The sequence below is a fragment of the Pan paniscus genome, chromosome 7 (assembly GCF_029289425.2).
Source record: "Pan paniscus chromosome 7, NHGRI_mPanPan1-v2.0_pri, whole genome shotgun sequence".
NCBI lineage: Eukaryota > Metazoa > Chordata > Mammalia > Primates > Hominidae > Pan > Pan paniscus.
Window position 1 is genome coordinate 104,274,096 of NC_073256.2, and position 23,174 is coordinate 104,297,269.

The 23,174-nt window shown below is 35.5% G+C and overlaps 1 protein-coding gene across 3 annotated transcripts in view; it reads left to right on the forward strand.

Annotated features, from left to right (window-relative positions):
* Positions 1 to 9,992: 9,992 nt before the first annotated feature.
* CNBD1 (cyclic nucleotide binding domain containing 1) overlaps positions 9,993 to 23,174 on the forward strand; it is a 636,725-nt gene continuing 623,543 nt past the window's right edge. For 2 of the 3 annotated variants that reach the window (XM_055116708.2, XM_057303048.1), the window contains exon 1: positions 9,993 to 10,157. In XM_055116708.2, the coding sequence (XP_054972683.2) occupies positions 10,070 to 10,157 (88 nt within the window). In that variant the 5' untranslated portion in view covers positions 9,993 to 10,069. The remainder of the gene's footprint in view (positions 10,158 to 23,174) is intronic. The other variant, XM_063606847.1, reaches the window with a different exon arrangement.

Here is a 23,174-nt window from a genome sequence, read left to right on the forward strand (position 1 = left end):
AAAATCAAGATGACAAATGGCTCATTTGACGTTGTGAATGGTGTCTTCATTAAAGTCACTTATGGTGTAAACTGGGAAGCACTGCAAGTGGTTGGGTGAAGAGGGAAATAATATTCACTCATGAAATAAGTGAGGAAAAGGATACTAATCAAGAGGCAGAAAAACGATTTGTGATCAGGGCTTCAATCATGACTCCTACACTAACTTATTATTTGACTTTCAGAAAATTGAACCTTGGTTGGATGAAGTAGTGAGTCCAATTCTGTTTGTTGCACAGGAGAAAATGAGAATTATATTCAGAAAATAGAAGGCACACATCAGTTTCACCCGAAGAAGGAGAAAATGCCTTAGGCCATTTCCAGGCTCTGCGAATGCTGCCATGTCTGTATCTTACTTCTCTGGCCACATGCTCCCACAAACTATAAAGTGAGGATATGTAAGGAACGGGTAGGATTGTACAAAACAATTACATGTCATGCACACCTCTGTGATACTTCTAAAATGCATCTTTAGGCAGTTGTGAATATAGTTAAGTGCATCTTTGAGAATGTCTGTGTCATACTAAAGAAAATGCAAGAAAGGGAGAAATGAAAGAGAAAGGGACGTTAATTTTTGTCCTTGTATGGTTCACATCCTCCCAGGTATAAAGCAGATATTGTGCTTTTAAGTTTAAATGAATTTTAAGCACTTGCAGAGCAAACTGTTGTGAATTCAAAGTAACGTATCTGCAGAAATGTTGAGGGAGAAAATAGATTGTGAATCTAAAGAACGCATGCCAGTCAGTATTCACAGCATACAAGGGCAATCAGCTAATGTACTTCTTTGTAAGAACACGTACTCTCTTAAATAGGGGCTTCCTTCTAACAAGAGACAGTGACATTTAAAATAGGTCTGAGAAAATAATTGTTGAACACGTTTTCCTTTGCTTGAACTATGCTGAACCAACAGGCTATGGAGTCAGCCCAAGTTTGAATGCTGAAACTGCATTTCAATGCAGCTGGAAGATCTGATAAATTATTTTAACATCACCAAAACTTTATTTCCAAATTTATAAAATGGGAATAGTATCAATTTCTGCCTCATAGACTTTCACAAAAATTAAATTAGAAGATAATGCATGGAAATCACTTGGCTTGGCAATTAGGTTATAGTCTACAGATGTTATTGATCATTTGATTATTACTCTTATGAGAAGGAAATTTTGAAGAGAAATGCTATGAATTAGCTTTCTCTCGGCATGTTCTTAAGGTTAATTTTGATCAAATATACTCAAGAAGCTTGTTTATAAGTAGAGCACAAATGCTTTCGTGACTTTCTGAGTGAATTTTGAACACACATTAAAATACTAGGACACTTCAGAATCTAGTAATATGCATGGCTTAATGTACTGTCGTGGTTAAAATTCTTGGTAATGTAAACATTTTGTACTCTTTATTTTGTTTAGGAAAAAGCCAACTTCAATAAGGAGACTCCATCTGTTTGTGAGTGTCTATAGAGGGAAAGAATTTTAAAAGTCAGGAAGAGAAGATATTTTAAAAGTTTTGTGATATATTGAATGTGTTTCAAGTAATTTTATCTAAAAACCAGCATGGGATCTGCTAATGCCATCAAATCTGACAAGAGTTTTTAATCTCAGTAGTTACCCCAACTACATAGTTGTTATAATGTTTAATTATTCCCTTGGACAGTAGATTTCATTTGGATGTTGTTTTCGTTTACAGACATCTACAGTTGATAACATCCTGAACATTTTAAACAACCATCCTCTGGTATTAATATACTCTTTCTTTCCTGCTGAATACATTTCTCATAAAAAGGGTTTATCAAAAGTATTGTTTTGATTCAGTTGGTTAAGACTACTAAGAGTCACTGAGAAAGATAGTTTATTTGCATGCTGTAAGAAAGCACATGGTATTATCACATCTTTTGGAAAATACCCTCAGTTTTAAAAAATCACATTGCGTCTGGTTACATCTTCATGGCACTTTTTATATTAAAATGACACTCTTACTTATAAATGAGATACCAAAATTCTGGGTACTTCCTAAAGGATATACACAGGGAAAACAATTGATTCATGGGTAAAACACAGCTTAATTATTTTGTGGAAGGAGAGATGAGCAGATATCCTATTTCTTGTCCTTTCCTAATCTACTTTCATGAACTCCCAAGAGTCCCTTTTCACATCCTCTCTTGGTCCATTTGTTACAGGTTAAAAGTAAGACCTTCTCTGCCCTTTATGATATTTTCAAGTTAATCACCTCATTGTACCTCAATTTTCTTATCTATAAAATAGGAGTAATAAATTGTACCTGCTTTATAGGGTTGTGAGGGCTAAATATGTGTGGAGTATCTAAATCACTGCCTTGCAAAAATCTACCCAATAAATATTGGCTGAATTCTTATCTTCATTATCATCATCATCATTAGGGTCTCTGTTTTGGTTGGTGTACCTGCAGCTATTCCAACACGGAAGGCAGCACCCAAGGAATCTTGTAACTCATTCTTCTCCCAGCCTCCACTGTTCATCAACCATTCCCTCTTGTTCTTCCCTATTACCCAGCCCTAGTTGAGACCGTCATCATAACACCCTTGAACTATTCTAACAGCCTCTGGAAGGGTCCACTTTCTTTCTTCAATTTATGCTTCACTTTGTCCCAGAGTTCCAGCTCTGACACAGACTAGATGATCCCGTCATAAGATCCAGGCAGGCACCACCTCACTGGCCGCCTTCCTTTACATATATAAATCTTTCCATACTTTAGATAATTATTTCCCAATGGCTTAACCTGGAGTCTTTAAAATACAGACAAATGAATTAATGCAGCTCTGATCCTCCACATGTATTCGTTACTGGGAAGACCAGATCTCACCATCTTCTGAATGTTATTTTCATTCAGAGAATTTCTGTACTACAATGCAGGGCACGCAGTGTCATTTTCAGCAACATCAGTGGAACATGAGGCCATTATCTCAGTGAAACAACTCAGAAAGACAAATACTGTATATTTTCACTTATAAACGGTAGCTAAATAAGGTGTACGTGGATATAGAGTTTAAACTAATAGACACTGGATACTTGGAAGGGTGGAAGGGAAGTGGATGATGAGAAATTACTTAATGAGTACAATGTTTATAATTTAGGTGACGGAATATACATAATTAAGGTGATGGACATGCTAAAAGACCCGACTTCATACTATGCAAAATATCCATGTAACAATATTACACTAGTACTCCTTAAATTTGTACAAATAAAAATGAAGATGATTGCACATCTTTAAGTCAAGGAATCAGTGTGACCAGGACAAACTTAGGTTCAAATTCTAGTTTTATTGCATTCCAACTCTATAGTTTTCATTTTCAGAGCCTCATTTTCCTCATCTGTAAAGTGGGATCATAATAGCTATCTTCAAAATTATTGTGAAAAATATCTGAAAATTTGAAATTGCGTAAGCCATTAGCAAACGCAAAAATGGATTGTTAAGCAGTGTCTCAGAAAATAAAGACGAAAATACTAAACAAATTAGGAGAATTTATAATGAGGATTTCTGTAATTTTGTAATAATAACAAGGGGATTTTTTCTAAGTATGTAATAGAAGTCAGAAGGTATGAAAGAAAAAAGTTGATAAATTTAACTACAAAATAATTTTTTAAATAACCACAAATAAAAAAGCATAAATCCAGAGGTCAAATGCAGAATATGGAAAAACTGTTAGCAACCTACAAAGCGTTCATTTCTTTACTGTGTAAAGGCTTGACAATCAGTAAGAAAAAACTAACAATTCAAGAAAAAAATGGGCAAAAGATATGCGTGATAGTAAACCGACAAAATAGAAATGGCTCTTAAACATTTAAGATGCTCATTCTTACTCCTAACAAGACAAAATACAAATTAAAGTCACAAGTTGGCTGGGCGTGGTGGCTCATGCCTATGATCCCAACACTTTGGGAGGCTGAGGCTAGAGGATCACTTGAGCCTAGTTTGAGACAAGCCTGACCAACATGGCAAAACCCTATTTTTATAAAAAACACAAAAATTAGCCAGGTGTGGTGGCATGCACCTGTAGTCCCAACTACTCGGGAGGCTGAGGTAGGAGGATTGCTTAAGTCCAGGAGGTCAAGGCAGCAGTTATTTGAGATCATGCCACTGCACTCCAGCCTGGGCAACAGTTGGATCCTGCCTCAAAAAAAAAAAAAACAAAAAACAAACAAACAAAACAAACAAACAACAAAAAAAGTAAGTCACAAGTTGGATACCAAGGATTAATAAGGTGGCTATTGGTCTAGTGTTGAAGATGTAGACAAAGAGGCCCTCTCACACAGCGCCACCTTTGGGATAAATTGGTACACCTTATAGAGAGAAATGTGGTAATATTGATCAAAATTTACAATGCACATTTACTTTGACCCAGCAATCTCACTGCTAGAAATATGACCTATAGATATATCCATACACATACAAAGTAAAATAAATACACAGATAAATATTAACTGTCACACTACTAACAATTTGGAAACAACTTGAGTATCCATCATAATGGGATTGATACCTCATGATACAGATAAATATGAGTATTTTATAATAGCACTTAACTAAGAAGAGCACAAAGATGGGCATAATAGCACTTAACTAAGATGAGCACAAATAAGTATTTTATAATAGCACTTAACTAAGATGAGGCAGGCCTATATATACTGCTGTGAAAAAACTGTTCAAGATATATTAACTATGAATATATATATATATATGTATCAATGTATGGAATTTGTAAAAAGAGAAGTATGCAGGTTTATGGTTCTGTATGCATAGATTATATCTGAGGAATGAATTTATATAGCTGGATAATAAGAATAGAAAGATTTTTTACTATGTATAAATATCATTTTTAAACTCGGATTTCTATTATATGCATGTATTGCCTAGTCAAAACATAAATAAAAATAAAAGCAACTTAAATGTTACAAAAACTTTTATCAGCAGCCCATCTGAGGAAATGTGTATCCTGCTAGTACTTTTTGGTAACATTTGCTGATATAATATGTCTGCTTGTGTCTTCTGGATACTTCATAGGATAATAACATACATGTAAAAATACTGTGGAGTCTGCTATACTCAATTAATTGTATCACATCAGTTGTTGCTGGAACCCTTAGTCAAGAATGTCTAATGTATTTTCTATGTCCTGGTTATTATTTTTTTGTTGTTGTTCTTATTTTCTAGTTTCTGAGTCACATGCTGAGCTACTTCAGTGTTCCAAGTGAGTCCTCATCTCATTTTGGTATATGACAGTCCTTGTTGCACTGGCTGCTTTCTTGTACCTTAGCTTGATATGCCAATTGCAGAGAGAAAGGAAAGGAACTGGAATTCTTTTCGGAATGTATATTATATGTCAAGCACTGCAATAAATGTTTTGCATGTTTAATATGATGTAACATTTATAATCATCATCATAATTAAGTAGTCACTTTACTTATTTACAGTCCTCTCAATAACCCTATGAAGTTATTCTCACTCCTATAATTTTAAAAATGAGAAAACAGGGCTTAGTTAAATTAAATGACTTAACCAAGGGGTCACACCAAAGAGGTCTGGCTCAATATGGCTTCAAAGCCTGTCAGCTCTATCCTGTACTGTGCTGTCTTCCGCCTCACACTCTAAGTACTGACATACTCGAAATTCTATTTTAAAAATGCAATGACTTTCTAGTATAATATTTCAGGCTTTTATCAAATATATTTTATATAGCTAATTCTATGTAAAATTTCATTGCTTTATAAAAAGCAAGGATATCAAAAAATGTAATTTTCCTTGGATGTGAATATACTCTGAAATTACTCTTTCAAAATGCCTTCTGTGTGTGAATATCTTCTCCATTAACCTCAAAGTGACCAAAACCCTCTTGCTTTTGCTAGGACTTTTTGAAGCCAGTCTTAAAATGTTCTTGTACTCCCCCCAAAACTTAAATTTAACTAACATATAATTTTTACTGAAAAAAATCTATATTTTTGGAGTGATGGAGTGATTTTTTATATTGCAAAAATCGCTAGAAATCCTCTCCAAATAATTTCTGTTTCTTCCCCTAAAAGCCTGTCTATGATTACTGCCCACTTTTTCTCTCACTCTCTTCTCCTACTCCTTATTCTCTAGGCTGACCTGTCTTTTATATTATTTCTAAAAAGTATCTCAACTTGTCTACCCGACTTCACAAACTAAAACTGCAGTGTATACAACTTCAACAAAATAAAAGCCTCCATTTTATACCCTTTTTTTCTCCTGCAGACCCCAGAATGATCTAAATTTACCTTACTCCATATGTATTGATTATATTGTGAGATTGTTTCCTATTAATAGGTTTCCACAGTTTTAGGATTCTGAAATATCTTCTGGGATATGTCTCCTGAGAGCCTATCTGCCAGTGCTCAGGAGAAGTTTTGGACTTTTGCTTGTTGCCTCTTTGGGCTTTGCCATTTAATCATTACATGCATCAGCTACGGGGTTATAAAAGCATTGGAACTATGCTTAGTTAACATTTATCCAATGAAATGACTTGGGTATAACATATGTTATACTTGTGTATCTTCAGACCAACAGGGACATTGTTTTGGAAAATCTTTTGAGATCTCTTAATAAAATTATGCCAGTTATCTTAATTTGACATATCTTTTCTAATAAATAGAGTTAAAAATATAATACCAGAATTAAACACTCAAAATCAAAATAGGGCATATTTGATATATTAAATATGTTAATAGTGTCTAGAAATGTTAATAGACACTAGAATAGTATCTAGAAATAGTGTCATGGTAAATTTAGTTATTATTATTATTGGTTTTTGCAATACAGAATGAATACTTAAGGTACATCCTGAAAAATGAACCTGTAATATACTACTGGTGACTGTGTAGCAGGAATAAATGGAACTCATATTAAATGTACTTTTAAAAAAGTATTTAAAGTATTAAAAATATTTATGCTCTGGTTTCTCTTCAGAATGACTTTATCTTTTTGCCTTTTACTAAAGTATTAAAAATATTTAATCCATATGAGTTTTTCAAAGTTTACTTCAGCAATAGTAATATTATTACTAATAAAAATGGAGTTATTACTATATCTAGGTACTGTGCTAGTACCTTTCTTCATTATTTTATTTAATATTCATAATATTTGTATGAGGTATTATCATTACCCCTGCATAGATCAGGATATTGAGGCCAAGGCAGATTAAGTGACTTCTCCAAGATAATTTTGTAAGTAAGTGGTTGGGAAGCAATTACACTTTACTGTCCAGGCATTGGTAAACAATGTAATACAGCTATCTCTCAAAGACAAATTGTGTGATTATGTTATTATTCTTTGAATGAATTTCAAAAGAATTCAGAATACATTGAAAAGACTAGCAAAAAACATTTAGGAGAGCTGAATTTGTGATTTGATGGATTTTCTCTGGACATATATCAGCAGGTACTAGCAGATGCTCACACACAATTATGAATATTACAGAGACTTAGATAAAATTCAGTAAGCTATTTTAATTGTTTATTTTGCTATTTACTCCTTAATGTTCTTGTTTACTTGCATTGTCACTTCTCATTTTTTCTTTAAAATTGTTTTCAAGCAAGGTCCAGGTTGATATGAACTATGATATTATATGGCATTCAGTGTGTAAGGTTTATTACATATGAAATACAGAAAAGAGAAAGGTGAAAATATGGAAAAGCAGGAAAATAACTAGAAAATAAATAAAAATAAGAACTGCTAACTTGGAATCAGAGAGGAAATCGGTCATCACAATTTTAGGGCCTTAGAAAACTTCCTCTCTTACATTTGTTTGATTAGAACTGTTTGTCAGAGAAAAAAAGCATTTTATATAGTCCCTTCTGCTTAACATCCATGAAAAATTCACGTCTTCATTTCTTTGGGTTTTAAATGTGCGACTAGGAAGAGAATGGATCTAGAAAACCTGTGGAATGATAGCAGTAGGGATTACCAACAAGGGGACAGTTGGAATGGCAAGGAACCATTCTGAAGTGGGAGCTAGGCAGGTGGCTAGTGTGGAAGGAATGCAAGATGAAGAATAGTGATGTGGCCAGGTGTGGTGGCTCATGCCTGTAATCCTAGCACTTTGGGAGACCAAGGCAGGCAGATCACCAGAGGTCGGGAGTTCAAGATCAGCCTGGCTAACATGGTGAAACCGTGTCTCTACTAAATATACAAAATCAGCTGGGCGTGGTGGCACCTGCCTGTAATCCCAGCTACCTGGGAGGCTGAGGCAGGAGAATCACTTGAACCCGGGAGGTGGAGGTTGGAATGAGTCAGAATTGAGCCACTGCACTCCAGCCTGGGTGACAGAGTGAGACTTGGTCTCCAGAAAAAAAAAAAAAACAATAGTGATGAGACTTAACGACAAAATTGAGTCTATGGTGAGTTTGGAGTTTGTAAAACTGGAAATAGGAAAATACATTCAATTGAAAAGTTATACCGGAGTAAATTTATTGTGCAGATATAATTTAATAGAAACTGTTGCAAAATAAATTTGTTACTTTTGTAACATAATTAATGTTTTCTATTCTAGTTATTAATGTTATCTAGATGAAGTTGCTCCAGAAATGGTTGGTTTACACTCTACTAGTCCAGTTCAGGTATCAGACAGCCACAGTCCTTTTGTATATTACCTGATGAAATGGGAGAGTTCCCTGATTCCCCTCACAGAATGTGTGACAGGGCTGTGGTTTGCCTGCTTGGTTGGTCATCGCTGCTGCTCAAACCCTGTAGGGAGGGGGAGCACACAGACGGACAGGTGCAGGAGCCCAAGTGGGCGTGTGTTGCAGTGTGCCCTTGTAGCCCTACCCTCCGTGGATGGCTTGATGTTAACAAGCTCAATAAGAGGGCCAGTGTGATAGCTCTCTGTATCCTGAATTCTTGCCCAGCATCCCAGAAGTATTGGGTCACACATGGGCTTGAAGGAAGAACTCAGGGTTTTATCGAGTGGTGGAGGTGGCTCTCAGCAGGATGGATGGGGAGCTGGAAGGGGGATGGAGTGGGAAAATGATCTTCCCCTGGAGTTTGGCCGTACAGTGGCTGAACTCCTCTCAGTGTTCAGATGTTCCTCCTCTTCTCACTTTCTCTGCCATGTCATTCTGCCATTCATCTATTTGTCTCATCTCTTCGTCTGCTTCTGGAGCCTGGGATTCAGGGTTTATATGGGTACAGGATAGGGTGTGTTGCAGGCCAAAAGGCAACTTTTTAGGTGCAAAACCAGGAATGCCTGTCCCAATCTAGGGCCACAGGTCTCCAGGCTTGAAGGTGGGGCCTTTACCGGGGAACTGCCCTCTTCTACCCAGTGTTTCCCTGTCTCCTGTCCGTATCACTCTAACAGTTATGATACAAGGACCCTATTTCTAAAGGCCTTGGAAGATAATACACAGCATCAAAAGATACATTAGTTAGGATTGTAAACCCTAGCCATTGTAACTATCCTTAATTATTGTGAAGCAGCAGAAAATAACAAAAAAACATGTTCCACACTCTGGCAGAATATAGTTAAATGTAAGCTGGGGTGGGTTTATTGGTGTATGATAATTAGAAGGGATGGTTTACCCTATAAATGTGGCCATGAAGAACAGTATAAATATGCTATCTCTGTTACTGCTGGTACAGAAAGGGCCTGTGATACCCAGTGTAAACATTTGGTAGGCAGGAAAAGGGCTCTGGACTATGGAAGACCAAGGAAGTGAATACTTTCATTTCACCTAGACTCATAAGTGCTGTTGATTCTGCTGTATCAGCCTTGTGGGCTACAGTTTCCTTCTTCATTACTGCTACTCTCTATAGCTCATAAAGTCCTCCTCATGATTTCCACTGGACTGAAATATAGCATAGTTCTTCCTGGTCTGGATGACACTCTTGGAAATGCACAAACAATGGATAAGAACTATGAACAAGAAGATTCCGTAGGATTCAACCTATCAGAGAGGACCTTGAAGTTCTGCTTTATGAGCCTGCAGGCAAAGAGTGATCATTTACCTCTCAAGCAGCCTCTGGTCATCTGCCTTTGAGCCATCAAGATGCCGATGTCTTCTCTTCCAGCAGCTATTTTGTCTCACATGACAGCTATTAACAATGTGCCTCCTCCTCCACTTCACAGTATACCAAGTGAGTGGGAAATACTTTGATGCTCTCATTCACCTACCATTGTTTTCAGCGGTTCTTACCCCAGCTATGAAAATTGGGGGTATTTCAGGGTTGATAGGGACATTGGGAATCTTATTGACAGTGCCGAAGAATGGAAAGAACATAGATGTGTAAATCCTGCTTGGTCTACTTGAAGTCATTTCAGTACTCTAGGTCTTAAGTATTTTTTCTCTGTAAAATAAGGATCTTTATGAACTCTTAGAGCTTCAGATACATTGAAATATTTCTAAAGATGAAAGAAAACAAAGGTTTAGAGAGGCCACATGTTCCACCAGCTATCAGGTTCCTTTTTCTAGCAGATCTTCTACTCCCTACCAAGAGTTGGTCCTACTACGCTTAATGGGATAATTAATACTTAATATTCTCTAGGAGAATTCTCATTTCAATTTGACAAGGAAAAAAAGATAATTCCTACTATTCTGATGGTGAAATTTATTCCTATTTAATTTAACTTTTTTATTTTCTAGTCTTATAAGAATGAAGTATAGAACTAGATATTTCAAAGTTTATATAATTGACAGTATTTTCTCATTTTATGTAATTAGTCTAAACCTATAACATTTTCTTAAGATTGTAAACACTTCTCATGGCCATTGAATTTATAGATCTATTATTTGAATACCATCATTCTGACTAGCAATATGTATGAGTTCCAGTGTTAGTTAAGATTTTTAAAAAATATCTGGATAACAAAGGTAATACTTGTGATCCTTTTCAACTTCAATAAAGCATTAACTCTTATTTTATTATTCATTGGGCGGATTTATAGTATTGATTTGAAGAAGCTAAGCCATCCATCCTTTTCCCTTCCTGTGAAAGTTAATTTCTCCAAATACATTTTAAAAAATTAATGCTCATAGTCTCCAGGTTAAAAGGTATAACAGGTGGCAGTTGATACTCCTTGAAGGGGTACACTGATGTCTTGAATAGTGTTAGACAAAATCCTTATGTTAAACAAAATTAATTCCATTTGTATTTTAGTGAAAATAATCTTGCATCTGGTCAAAGTTTTCTATTTCTACTTGAGTGGAAATAAGAATTAAGTGCAATTTTGCTGAAGAAATACAGCTTCTACTATTCATGTTTTATTTGTGAAAAAGAAAATAAAAGTCACCATAAAATAATATTTTTTAAAAGCCCAGGAAACTCGGTAGCTGGGAGTTAAAAGATCAAATTAATTTAGAATCAATGAGATGAGATTTGTGCTACCCTCTGTAGTGCCTCCCAAGGACACTTAACTTCTGTGAAGTGATTAAAAGATGAAAAATCAGCAGCAATTTAGATCTCAGAACTGAATAGAGCATAATGGAAAGCGGTGGAGCTCCCAGTGTTCTCTTTAGAGGTTCGCACTTGATGTTTCTATGTCTGCAACTTCTCTTTGAGGACGTGCCCTGCTTGCCTTAATAACTGTGTCTTTTTGCTAACTGTAGCAAGACAACAATTTTCCTTAGCAAGCACTGATTGTCTCACTGCTGAGACAATGATCTCATGGAAGCCAATGTGTGGTGAATGCTTTCAATTTATGAAATGACTGAACCTGCATTACAAAGGATATATAAATGAGTTTTAAATGCAATGGGCATAAATAGGAATGCACATTTACATACCTAAAAAGAAAATCCAGCCATTATATACATCCTTGATACTTTGTATTTGTTGAGTTAGGTTGGATTTAGTGACTCATATTCACCTTCTCTCTAAGTATTTATTTATTTATTTATTCATTTTTATTTATTTTTGAGATGAAGTCTTGCTCTGTTGCCCAGGCTGGAGTGCAGTGGCACGATCTCAGCTCACCACAACCTCCGCCTCCTGGGTTCAAGCGATTATCCTGCCTCAGCCTCCTGAGTAGCTGGGACTACAAGTGTGCCTGGCTAATTTTTGTATTTTTAGTAGAGATGGGGTTTCACTGTGTTGGCCAGGCTGGTCTCTATCTCCTGACCTCGTGATCTGCCCGCCTCAGCCTCCCAAAGTGCTAGGATTTACAGCTGTGAGCTACCACGCCCTGGCTGTCTGTATTTATATGTGAATATTGTTAATTGAGTGCTTTCTATAGTTAGTATGTAAACATTTAGCATGTTATGTTATTTCATGTATTTCTTACAAGAACTCTATGTCTTCAGTGGACAGAATTAACGGTCCCAGTGATATCCATGCCTTAATTCACAAAACTTATGAATAGGTTATACTACATGTTAGGGGGAATTGAGGCTGCACATGCAATTAAAGCAGCTAATTGGCTCCTCTTGAGATGGAAGAATATTCCGGATTGTCTGGGTACCCGCCACAATTGTGAGAGCCCTTATAAGCAAAAGAGGAAGGCGAGAGAGTCAGTCAGAATGATGTGTGAGAAAGACTCGACTGGCCCTTGCTGGCTTTGAAGATAGAGGGGGGACAAAAGCCAAGGAATTCAGGCAGCCTCTAGAAGCAGGGAAAGGCAAAGAAATGGATTCTCCCCTAGCGTCTCCAGAAGAATTGTAGTCCTGCTGATGTGATTTTAGCCCGGTGAAATCAGTTTCAGAGTTCTCATTTCCAGAACTGTTAGATAATACGTTTTTATTGTTTTAAGCCACTAAGGCAGTGGCAATCTTTTACAGCAGCAATAGAAAATTAATACGTGTTCCAGTTTACACTTAAGGATAATAAGGCTTAGGTTTCATACTAAGGTTCACACAGATGTTAAGTAGCAGAGGCTCCTCGTAGCGTCATCTGTGTAAACAAACTCTACTCACAATAACAACAAAGCTAGCAGCATTCCGGGTTGCCCCTTACCTCCTGCCCTGAATTTCTTGCCCATTTGGCTACTTAAATGCTATTAATATATGGGAGGCAACATGTCACACATCTTCAAACCCTCCTCCACTGCTATCTTGTTGACTCTGAAATTCAGACTCAGACACTTCAAGTAGTTAAGCTTCTTGAGCTAGTTTGCTGCTTGTGGTTCTTTCTTCTTTGAAACTTTCAAGTCTTTTCCTTCTCTGGTCTCTTTGACTTCTGTCTCAGGATTCTTCACAGTTTGCTAACCTTAGGGGAGGAATGAATGTTCTCAAAAGCAGAAGAGCTGTTCCACTTTTCATTCTGGATGAGAATTATTTTAAAAACATCGTAGCTAACAAACTGTACAGTTTTACCACCTAAGTGAAATGGCATCTGGTTTAAGTACACACGTGACCCATTATTTTTATAAGTTGATTTCCTGAAGAGGCAGAAAAAAAGAAAAAAAAATTCTTATTTTAAAAAATTTTTAATGGAAGGCAAGAAGCTGTCCTTCACCGTTTGGTTTATGGTCCAGTTAACTTCCTTTGTTGGGATAAATTTGCTGCTACTCTATTTTCTTCACACTAATTAGGCTTATTCTTCTGAGGAAGAATGGGTTTAAAAATATGCTTTACATTTTGACTACTGGTTGACTTGAAAAAAAAAAATTCTGTGCTTTTCCAGTTCCAAAAATGTTTTAATTCACCAGACATTTCTAGGTATCTTTCATTTATTCCAACATATGAGTTGGAAAAAAAAAAGCATTCAAGATAAGACCAGAGACACATCAAGAAATTTAGAAACAAGATAGTACTCTTTTTTTTTTTTTTTTTTTTTTTCTGAGACGGAATCTCGCTCTGTCGCCCAGGCTGGAGTGCAGTGGCATGATTTCATTTCACTGCAAACTCTGCCTCCTGGGTTCACGCCATTCTCCTGCCTCAGTCTCCTGAATATCTGGGACTACAGTATATGTTAGTCACAGCCACGCCTGGCTAATTTTTTTGTATTTTTTTAGTAGAGACGGGCTTTCACCGTGTTGGCCAGAATGGTCTCGATCTCCTGACCTCGTGATCCACCCGCCTCGGCCTCTCAAAGTGCTGGGATTACAGATGTGAGCCACCGCGCCTGGCCAACAAGATAGTACTCTTAAGCGAATGTTTTTCTTCGCTCTTTTTCATTTTATGGCTTTACATTTACTGCAAATCTGAAAACACTGTGTCATCATTCCTAAGCGTTCAAAGGCATTTTCTATAATTTGAGAGTTTTTCAGTTCTTTGGTAGCCAAGGATTAAAGGTATATATTTGAAAAAGTGAATATTGTACCATTTAAAAGTTTTAAACCATTCAAATCCTAGGAATGCAGGTAAGAAAAAAAGGAGGCTTGTCAGTGACGAAGAAAAACAGGGAAGTGGGTTGTATAATGTATAAAGAAACCAAGTTTAAGAAAAAGAAAGAACTAAAATAAATAAGAATGAAAATTCCAAGAAGGAATAAAAGGTTGGAAAAAGGTTGAATGTTTGTGTCCATTTCTGTGTCTATATAATCAATGGTAGTCCCAATGGAATGTGCCATCATAAAATTCAGAAGTATTGAAAAATTTTTTTCCTCACCTTAATTTTTTAGGATAAAAGTCAAATTTTTAATCCCAAGGAGAAAAGATGGATGTTTTATTGTAAAGCAAACATTTAGTATTTTTTTCCTACTACTGTTATAACTATTTTGATGTACTTTTTGTCAAACCATTTTGAGTGGCGTTTAGAAATTAAGCTATGGGAACTTAAATGTGAGCTTGATGGTACCTGGGACTTCAGGCAGGAAACAGGAAATGGTGAAGTAAATTGCAATGCCTTGCAAATCACATCTCCACTAGATGTCAGGCTAGGTCTCCTCTGAGTCTCAGGCTACTGCTCTATCTGCCTATATCAGAGATTAGTCCTGTTATTAGTTCCATGTTACCAATTCTTCAGACAACTGAAGATGCTGGTCCTCCAGCATCTTTCACAGAACTGATCTCTGGTCTTCCTTCCAACATATACTGTGAACTAGATTTACTTGTCTGATAGGACGATTAAACTTTTTGATAACTTTAACTCTACACTCAAAAGCTGTCAGGGTCCTACTCTCCTTTAAAACTTAAATTACAATCTATTTTCCACAATCTGGCATTTAAATCTTTCATGATTAAGTTAAAATCTGTCTCTTGTGTTCTAGATCTCATTCTTCCATCTATGTAACTCTCCACTACAGCTAAAACACTTTGTTATTCCTTAAGCCTATCTGCCAATACTGATTAGAGGTACAGGAAGATTTCAAAGGTTAAACATTCAGATGGACACACTTGGCAAATATGTAAAGTTACAGCTTTCCATAAGGACACTGTTAGGGGTTCCCCTTCTGTGGAAGAAGTCCCCAGATGCCTAGGCTGCAGCCCACACAGCCAGCCCTCTTTGGCCACCTATATAGTAGCTCAGGTTCAAGGTAGTGAGAGTCACATAGGGCAGATGCTGAATTGCCCTGGCTTAAAACCCTCATAAACCATCGTTTTTAATAAAAATTCCAAAGGCACTGCTTCCAAGTTTCCTGTAAGAAATCTCTCAATTACTAGAGTTAAAGTACTCAGCGTAGCTCATTTCAGTGACTGCTCGTCAGGTATTCGTACATCATCTGTAGTGCTTTCTAGTCCAAATGCAAGTCATCAATCCAAGATCATCGTTATCATAAGCAATGTTGCCTAGCAACGCTGTTAACTGTATCTTAATCTGGCCTATAAGGAGCAGAGCTGGAGAGTTATCATGCTGACAGGAAAAATATTCCCTTAATTACACCATCATAATCTTCACCATATTGTCATGCCTTAGCTCATGTTTCCTGTGTTTGGGGTTCCCTTTGCTCTTCCTTTATTTGTTCTTATCATTTCAGTTCTTCAGAGTTTTCCTAAATTACTTTAATCGCCACAAAGACTCTCCTGGCTTTTCCAGTATGAAGAAATTATATATACTATTTTAATGTATTTGTATTTATTAATTATAATCACATTTTATATAATCACATTTATAAAATTTTTATGTAGTCACTATAGAGGCAGAAGTAGGATTATTGGATCATATGGTAATTCTATTGTTAATATTTTGAGGAACTTTCATACTGCTTTCCAAAATGACTATATTAATTTACATTCTCACCAACAGTATATCAGGGTTCCCTTTCCTCCACTTTCTCTCTAACACTTATCTTTCGTTTTTTTGATAGTAGCCATGTTAACAGGTGCGGAGTGGTATCTCACTGTGGATTTAATTTGTATTTCCCTGATGATTAGAGATATTGACCATTTTTTTTGTTGGCCATTCATAGGTCTTATTCTGAAAAATGTCTGTTCAGGCCCTTTGCCCATTTTTCAAGTTGGACTATGTGTTTGCTTGTTACTGAATTGTTTGAGTTCCCTATATATTTTGGATATTACCCCCTTATCATAGGTATAATTTGCAAATATATTCTCCATTCTGTGGGTTGTCTCTTCACTCTGTTGTTTCCTTTTCTGTACAGAAGCTTTGTAGAGTGATGTAATCTCATTTATCTACATTGACTTTTGTTCCCTGTGTATTTGAGAAAGCTGAGGCAGGAGGATCGCTTGAGCCCAGGAATTTGAGGTGAATTTCAGTGAGCTATGATCATGCTACTGCACTCCAGCCTGAGCAACAGCGCAAGGCCCTGTTTTTGTTGTTGTTGTTGTTGTTGTTGTTTTAGTTTTTTTTTTTTTTTGAGATGGAGTTTCGCTCTTGTTGCCCAGACTGGAGTGCAGTGGCGCGATCTTGGTTCACCGTAACCTCTGCCTCCCGGGTTCAAGAGATTCACCTGCCTCAGCCTCCCAGGTAGCTGGGATTACAGGCATGCGCCACCACACCCAGCTAATTTTGTGTTTTTAGTAGAGATGGGGTTTCTCCATGTTGATCAGGCTGGTCTCAAACTCCCAACCTCAGGTGATCTGCCCGCCTCGGCCTCCCAAAGTGCTAGGATTACAGATGTGAGCCACCACACCTGGCCAAGACCCTGTTTTTTTTAAAAAAGGATTAATTTGTGGAGAATTGACATATTTATAATATTGAGTCTTCCTACTCAATAACTGGTATCTTTACAATGCTCAGTCTTCCTACTTCTCAGGCTGAATGGCTCACACCTGTAATCCCAGCACTTTGGGAGGCTGAGATGGGAGGATCCCTGGAGGCCAGGAGTTTGAGACTAGCCTTGGCAACATAGTGAGACCCTGTTTCTACCAAAAAACAAATCCATAAGTAAATAAATCTTCCCCTTGAATTTATGTAAGTGTTATTGTATGCCACTAAATAAAATTTATTCCTGGGTATTTTATCTTTTTTCTATTATGAGTGATATCTTTTTCTAACTGTAAAGTCAGTATGTGAGAAATATTAAATTTAAATTTTTAAAAAACTTTTGAAATAATCATAATCTTACAGATGTTGTAAGTTCAGATTAAAGGAACTTATTTTTCTAGAGCAATTTGACATTCCATCATCCCCATATTTCAGTGTGTATTTTTAAAACAACATTGTTACATAATTACAATACAACTATCAAGATCAGGAAAGTTAACATTGATACATTACTGTAATCTAATCCTTGGACCCCATTCAAATTTGGTCAGTTGTTCTGATAATGTCCTTTCTAGTAAAACAATCCAATTCAAAATCTCATGTTTTTCTGGTCAATGTGTCTGTTTTATGCCAGCACCATACTGTTATGATAGCTTTGTATTTTGAAATCAGACAGTGTGATACTTTTAGCTTTGTTCTTTTTTCTTGAGATTGCTTTGACTCTTCAGGATCTTGCTGTCTTATCTCTTCAATTCTTTCAGTCTGGAATAGTTTCTCAGTTTTCCTTGACTTTCATGACCTTGATACTGGGAGACTACAAAGCAGTTATTTTGTAGAATATCTTTCAATTTGGTTTGTTTGATATTTCCTCATGATTAGATTTGAGGTAGACATCTTTGTCAGCAATATCACAGGAGTGATTTCATGTTCTCCTTCCATCTTATCAGGGGCCATATGATCTCAGTTTGTCCCACTCTTGATGATATTCACTTTAATAATGATTAAGGTGTTACATAGAGAGCTTTCCAGTTGTAAATGTGCTCTTTTCTCTTTTTAAATTAATATGTTTTGTGAAGATGTATTTTAAGGTGTATAAATATTCCATTTCTCATGAAATATTAAATTAAATAAATACATTCACAGTTCTTTATTTGGGTTAAAAAATAAAAATTAAATATAGGAACTCTGGGGTTTCTATTTTATTCAAAGAGTTTTAAGGAGTTATTTTTATTATATATTTTGATCACATTGTTCATAGTTTGGACAGTGGGAGCCACTTCAAGTTGGTTTGAGCATTTCTTTGCTTCTGACACAATGGGATTTTTCAAGCTTTTTCATACTTTCTTTGTCTGATCCCTGGAATCAGACATTTTCCCTAAGAGCCCTGTTTTGTTTTAATGAAAATTTAAGATCTGGGTGCTCTGTGCGTCATTGATCTTAGGATGCCATTACTCTCAGGCCCTCTCAGTGGACAGATCTAGGGAATACAAATTCACATTTATATTTGTTTGTAAATCAATTTATATATATATATATATATATATTAAAAATTGTGAGTTTACACTGATTTCTTTAATCCTAATGCAGCACCACAGGCTCATTCTTATCTTCTCCCTTTCTGTATTTCTAACTCCCATCTCTGAAGTGATAAAGCTTTCTCCTATTAGCTTTAACATAACACTTTTGAGTAGTTTCCTTGTTTGTAATCTATCTTCCATATTCACTGCCATCCATTCTGACATTTAGCTCTGGGACACTCCCTCTGTCTCACACCTCACAACTGTCCTCCTTACTCGGTTGTTCTGAGACTCTGCACAGTCCCACCTTAACGTGGATGCCCTCCACACCCTGGTCTTGGATGCTGTGATACCTTACCTTTCACCCTACCTACTCCTGGCGTAGATGTCTACCATCTGCTGCTGTCACATTGGTTTTAGGACTCACTGTTCGAGGAAAAGGGCAAGCTATTGAATTAGTTACTTCTGGAATAAGCCACTTTGGCAAGTACTCTAATGGGTTTCTGGTCTATGTACTTTTTTTAAATCTATATAATTACAATAATAGCAAAAACTGATTCGTATCTTTCTTTCTAATTTCTAAATCTTGTGCATTTCTTTTATTAAATTGTGTCCTTTGGTACTTTCAGAAATTTGTAGCACTAGTATATATCTTTATCTCGTTCCTGAATTTATTGCTATTGCCTCTGGTGTTTCAACATTAAACATGATTCTGTCTTTTGGTTTGATCTACTTACCAGCTTAAAAAAAATAAAATTTTTTCAATTTAAGCTGCTAAGAACTATGTTGAATTTTACTGAATACTTTTTCTGTATTTAGGGAGATTATAATTTTAAAAATTTCAACTTATTTTGGAAAATTATATTGCTATATTCTCTAATTGAATTTTCTTTGGTTACTTGGATAAATCTTACTTTGTTGTATGATCTTTGTTAATATGTTGCCGGGCACTATACCCTCATATATATTTTTGGAAAATATTCATGTGTATTTGTGAGATTAATCTCTGGTTTCCTTTTTCATGTTTTGTCATATTTGCATCTAATTGTTTTGCTTGCTTCATCAAATAAATTTGAAAGCTTTTCTATGTTTCAATATTTAACAAGCATATGTATTGTCTCTTCCATGAAGATTTGATGGAATCCACTGTGATAATGCCTTGTTTGATACCTGTGTGTGTGTTTGTGTGTGTGTGTGTGTGTGTGTGTTTGTGGTGGAGGAAAACTGCTTTGAGATTATTCCCCATTTTTTTCAAGGCAATTAATTTACTTAGGCTTTTCTCTTTTTTCTAATGTCAAATATAAGTAATATACATTTTCCTTAAAAAATCATTTTAGTTTAGTTTCAGTTTTTTTGACCTTACATCTTTGTGTAAAACCTTCTTTTCCGATTTCTTTTTAATGATATATACTGTTAGTTAGTTCCCAATTTTCTTTTTTTTTTTTATTATACTTTAAGTTTTAGGGTACATGTGCACATTGTGCAGGTTAGTTACATATGTATACATGTGCCATGCTGGTGCGCTGCACCCACTAACTCGTCATCTAGCATTAGGTATATCACCCAATGCTATCCCTCCCCCCTCCCCCCTCCCCACCACAGTCCCCAGAGTGTGATATTCCCCTTCCTGTGTCCGTGTGATCTCATTGTTCAATTCTCACCTATGACTGAGAATATGCGGTGTTTGGTTTTTTGTTCTTGCGATAGTTTACTGAGAATAATGGTTTCCAGTTTCATCCATGTCCCTACAAAGGACATGAACTCATCATTTTTTATGGCTGCATAGTATTCCATGGTGTATATGTGCCACATTTTCTTAATCCAGTCTATCATTGTTGGGCATTTGGGTTGGTTCCAAGTCTTTGCTATTGTGAATAATGCCGCAATAAACATACGTGTGCATGTGTCTTTATAGCAGCATGATTTATAGTCCTTTGGGTATATACCCAGTAATGGGATGGCTGGGTCAAATGGTATTTCTAGTTCTAGATCCCTGAGGAATCGCCACACTGACTTCCACAATGGCCCAATTTTCTTATGTTGAGTACTTATGCTATTCTTTTTGTTTAGATAGGCCTGTGGTTTACTTTTTCCTTTCCAAAGAACCAGCTCTTGATTTTTACTTTTCTATATTTTTTCTGTTTTATAAATTTATTCATTGCTTTTCTTTGTTTTCTCCTTTCCATTTTTCTTATGTATTTTAATTTTCTTACACTACTTGAGTTAAAAGCTAATTTTTTATTTTATTCTATCTTCTTGTAATATCAGTCATTTTTTTCTTCAGAGAAATACATATTTTAACTATATTCCATAGGTTCATGAAAGGCTTCACTATTTTTACTTTATATTTTATAGTTTTAGTTTTAATATCCTCTTTTCATTTAAGAATAAAATTTGGTACATGATTAATATATGTAAAATCTACATCCTTAGTGATTCATTTCCTACTTGATTTTTGTTTGACAACAAAGGGAAGTTATTGGGGTTTATTTTGCCTCCATTTATACCTGCAATTTTTGCTTTATGAATTTTGATGGTATATAATCTGGGAACAAAAATGTTTAATAGTTTGATTCTATACCTAAACCAAATGTATATTTCTTGATTTATCAACTTTAGACAATGCATATTTATAACCTAGTATGAAATGAGAAAAATTTCCCTCTTCACATGTTGATTTTGTTGCAACAAATATTTAAATCTTTGGTCAGTTATATTCATATCTTTATTATTAAATATTATTTTTAATATTTCTTAAACTGTAACTATTAATTATCTACTTTGTAAGGGAATATGTACAGATATATATTACATTTTCTCCTCTGCTGAAACTTCACATTTGTTACTCATTATTTATACTATCTCCATTATAACCTATGAATAAGTTATTTATGTTAATGTTTACAAAATTTGCCTATACTTTATTAGTACATTTTGCATCCTATTTAAGTCTTAGTTGTATGGGTATGTGATTTCTTCACCCAGTGCTTACTAGGCTAAATTTGATATCTAAATAATATCTCTGAGGTTTCATATTTATTAGTTGGGGAATAAAATTCATGAGTCACATTTTTTTCTTCCCTGAGGTTGCCCTACTCTTTGCCAGGACATTGCTGTGGCGAAGTCTGTGACCAAAGTTTTTCACACTTGGAGAAGGCTTCCTCTTTTGGCTTGCTGCTAAAATAATTCTTTCTTTATCTTTGAAATATGGTAACAATTAGTTGCTAATCGAGTAACACCTAGAACATCTAATCTTTTTGTAAATCATGTATCATGATTTCTTTTTGCCTTTCTGGGTCATCGTATTATATTTAATTCTCCAGATTCAAGTGTTTATGTAAGAAAAGTATTACTGCATTATATCTTTGAGCATTTTTTGTCTACTCTTATTTCTGTTTGCTTACTCAGAAATCATTTTTACATATAGTATCTGCTCCCTATTTTCATTTGTTATTTTCTCCTTTCTTTATATATTTCCTATTTATTTGAATGTGTTAGCCTCTGTGTCTATGGCTATATTTTCTTAAATCTTTGTCATTTTTGCAGTTTCCCATGTGGATTTTATTTCTGTCATTATTTTATCTTCCTCTTATTTCCTGAATATTGCCTGCTTGTAATTTCTTTCTGTTTTCCTATTTATGGTTAATGCCGTGTAATTTTGTTTTTCTTTCATGAAAGCTGTGTCTGTGTGTGTGTGTGTGTGTGTGTGTGTGTGAGAGAGAGAGAGAGAGAGAGAGATGGAGAAGCACAGATTTTTGCTTATTTCCTGGCATAATTATTATTCTAGTGCATACTGCATACTATTTGATTTTTATTTGCTATTATAAATTAATCATTTCTACCTTTTCCCTTAGAGCATATTGTGCTTAGGTTCCAGGATTATTAAATAGTGGTTATTTTTTGAAGATAGATTACTTGTTAGAAAATAAATGGTGGTAGAGAGTGCACTAGTTAAGCAGACAGATTGAATTTTCTTGTATGTTAATGTTGAACACTTTTCATCAACTTTGTTCTGTTCTCTTCCCTAAACAATATGCTCCTAATTTGTGCTGTCATCATTTAAATTCCAAAGGTTCTGTGTAGTTATTTGGCCATGATCTATTTCTTTTCAGTGACTGAGATCAGCTGCTTCTATGTTGATTGCCACTTAACATTGTCCTCTGTATTATCACAACTTTATTCTGAAAAAAAAATGAGTGTTATGTGGAACCGTTGTTTAACCCCGCCTTTCATGAATGTCACTGGTTCAAGGATATCCCCTTAGTCTGTCCATGTCTGAACATCTTCCCATTTCAAGTAAGGTTTAGTGGCTGCATCCTTCAGAGCTGTATCAGCTTCCCCTGGAGAACTCTTCCTATTTCCTCAAACAAGACCAGTATGCATTTTCTCTTGTACCTCTTTTACAGTTTATTGATGTTTCACTATTTGGTTGATATTATTCAGAATTCATAGTTAGAAAATATGGTTAATCCTCAGTTTTACTGAAGATCAGGCTCCTTCCTCCAACTTTTATTTTTTACTCTTTATGTTATTTAGTGGGCTGTTTGTCATGATGAATAGATTTTTAATGCCAAAAAAATGACATTGACTTGATG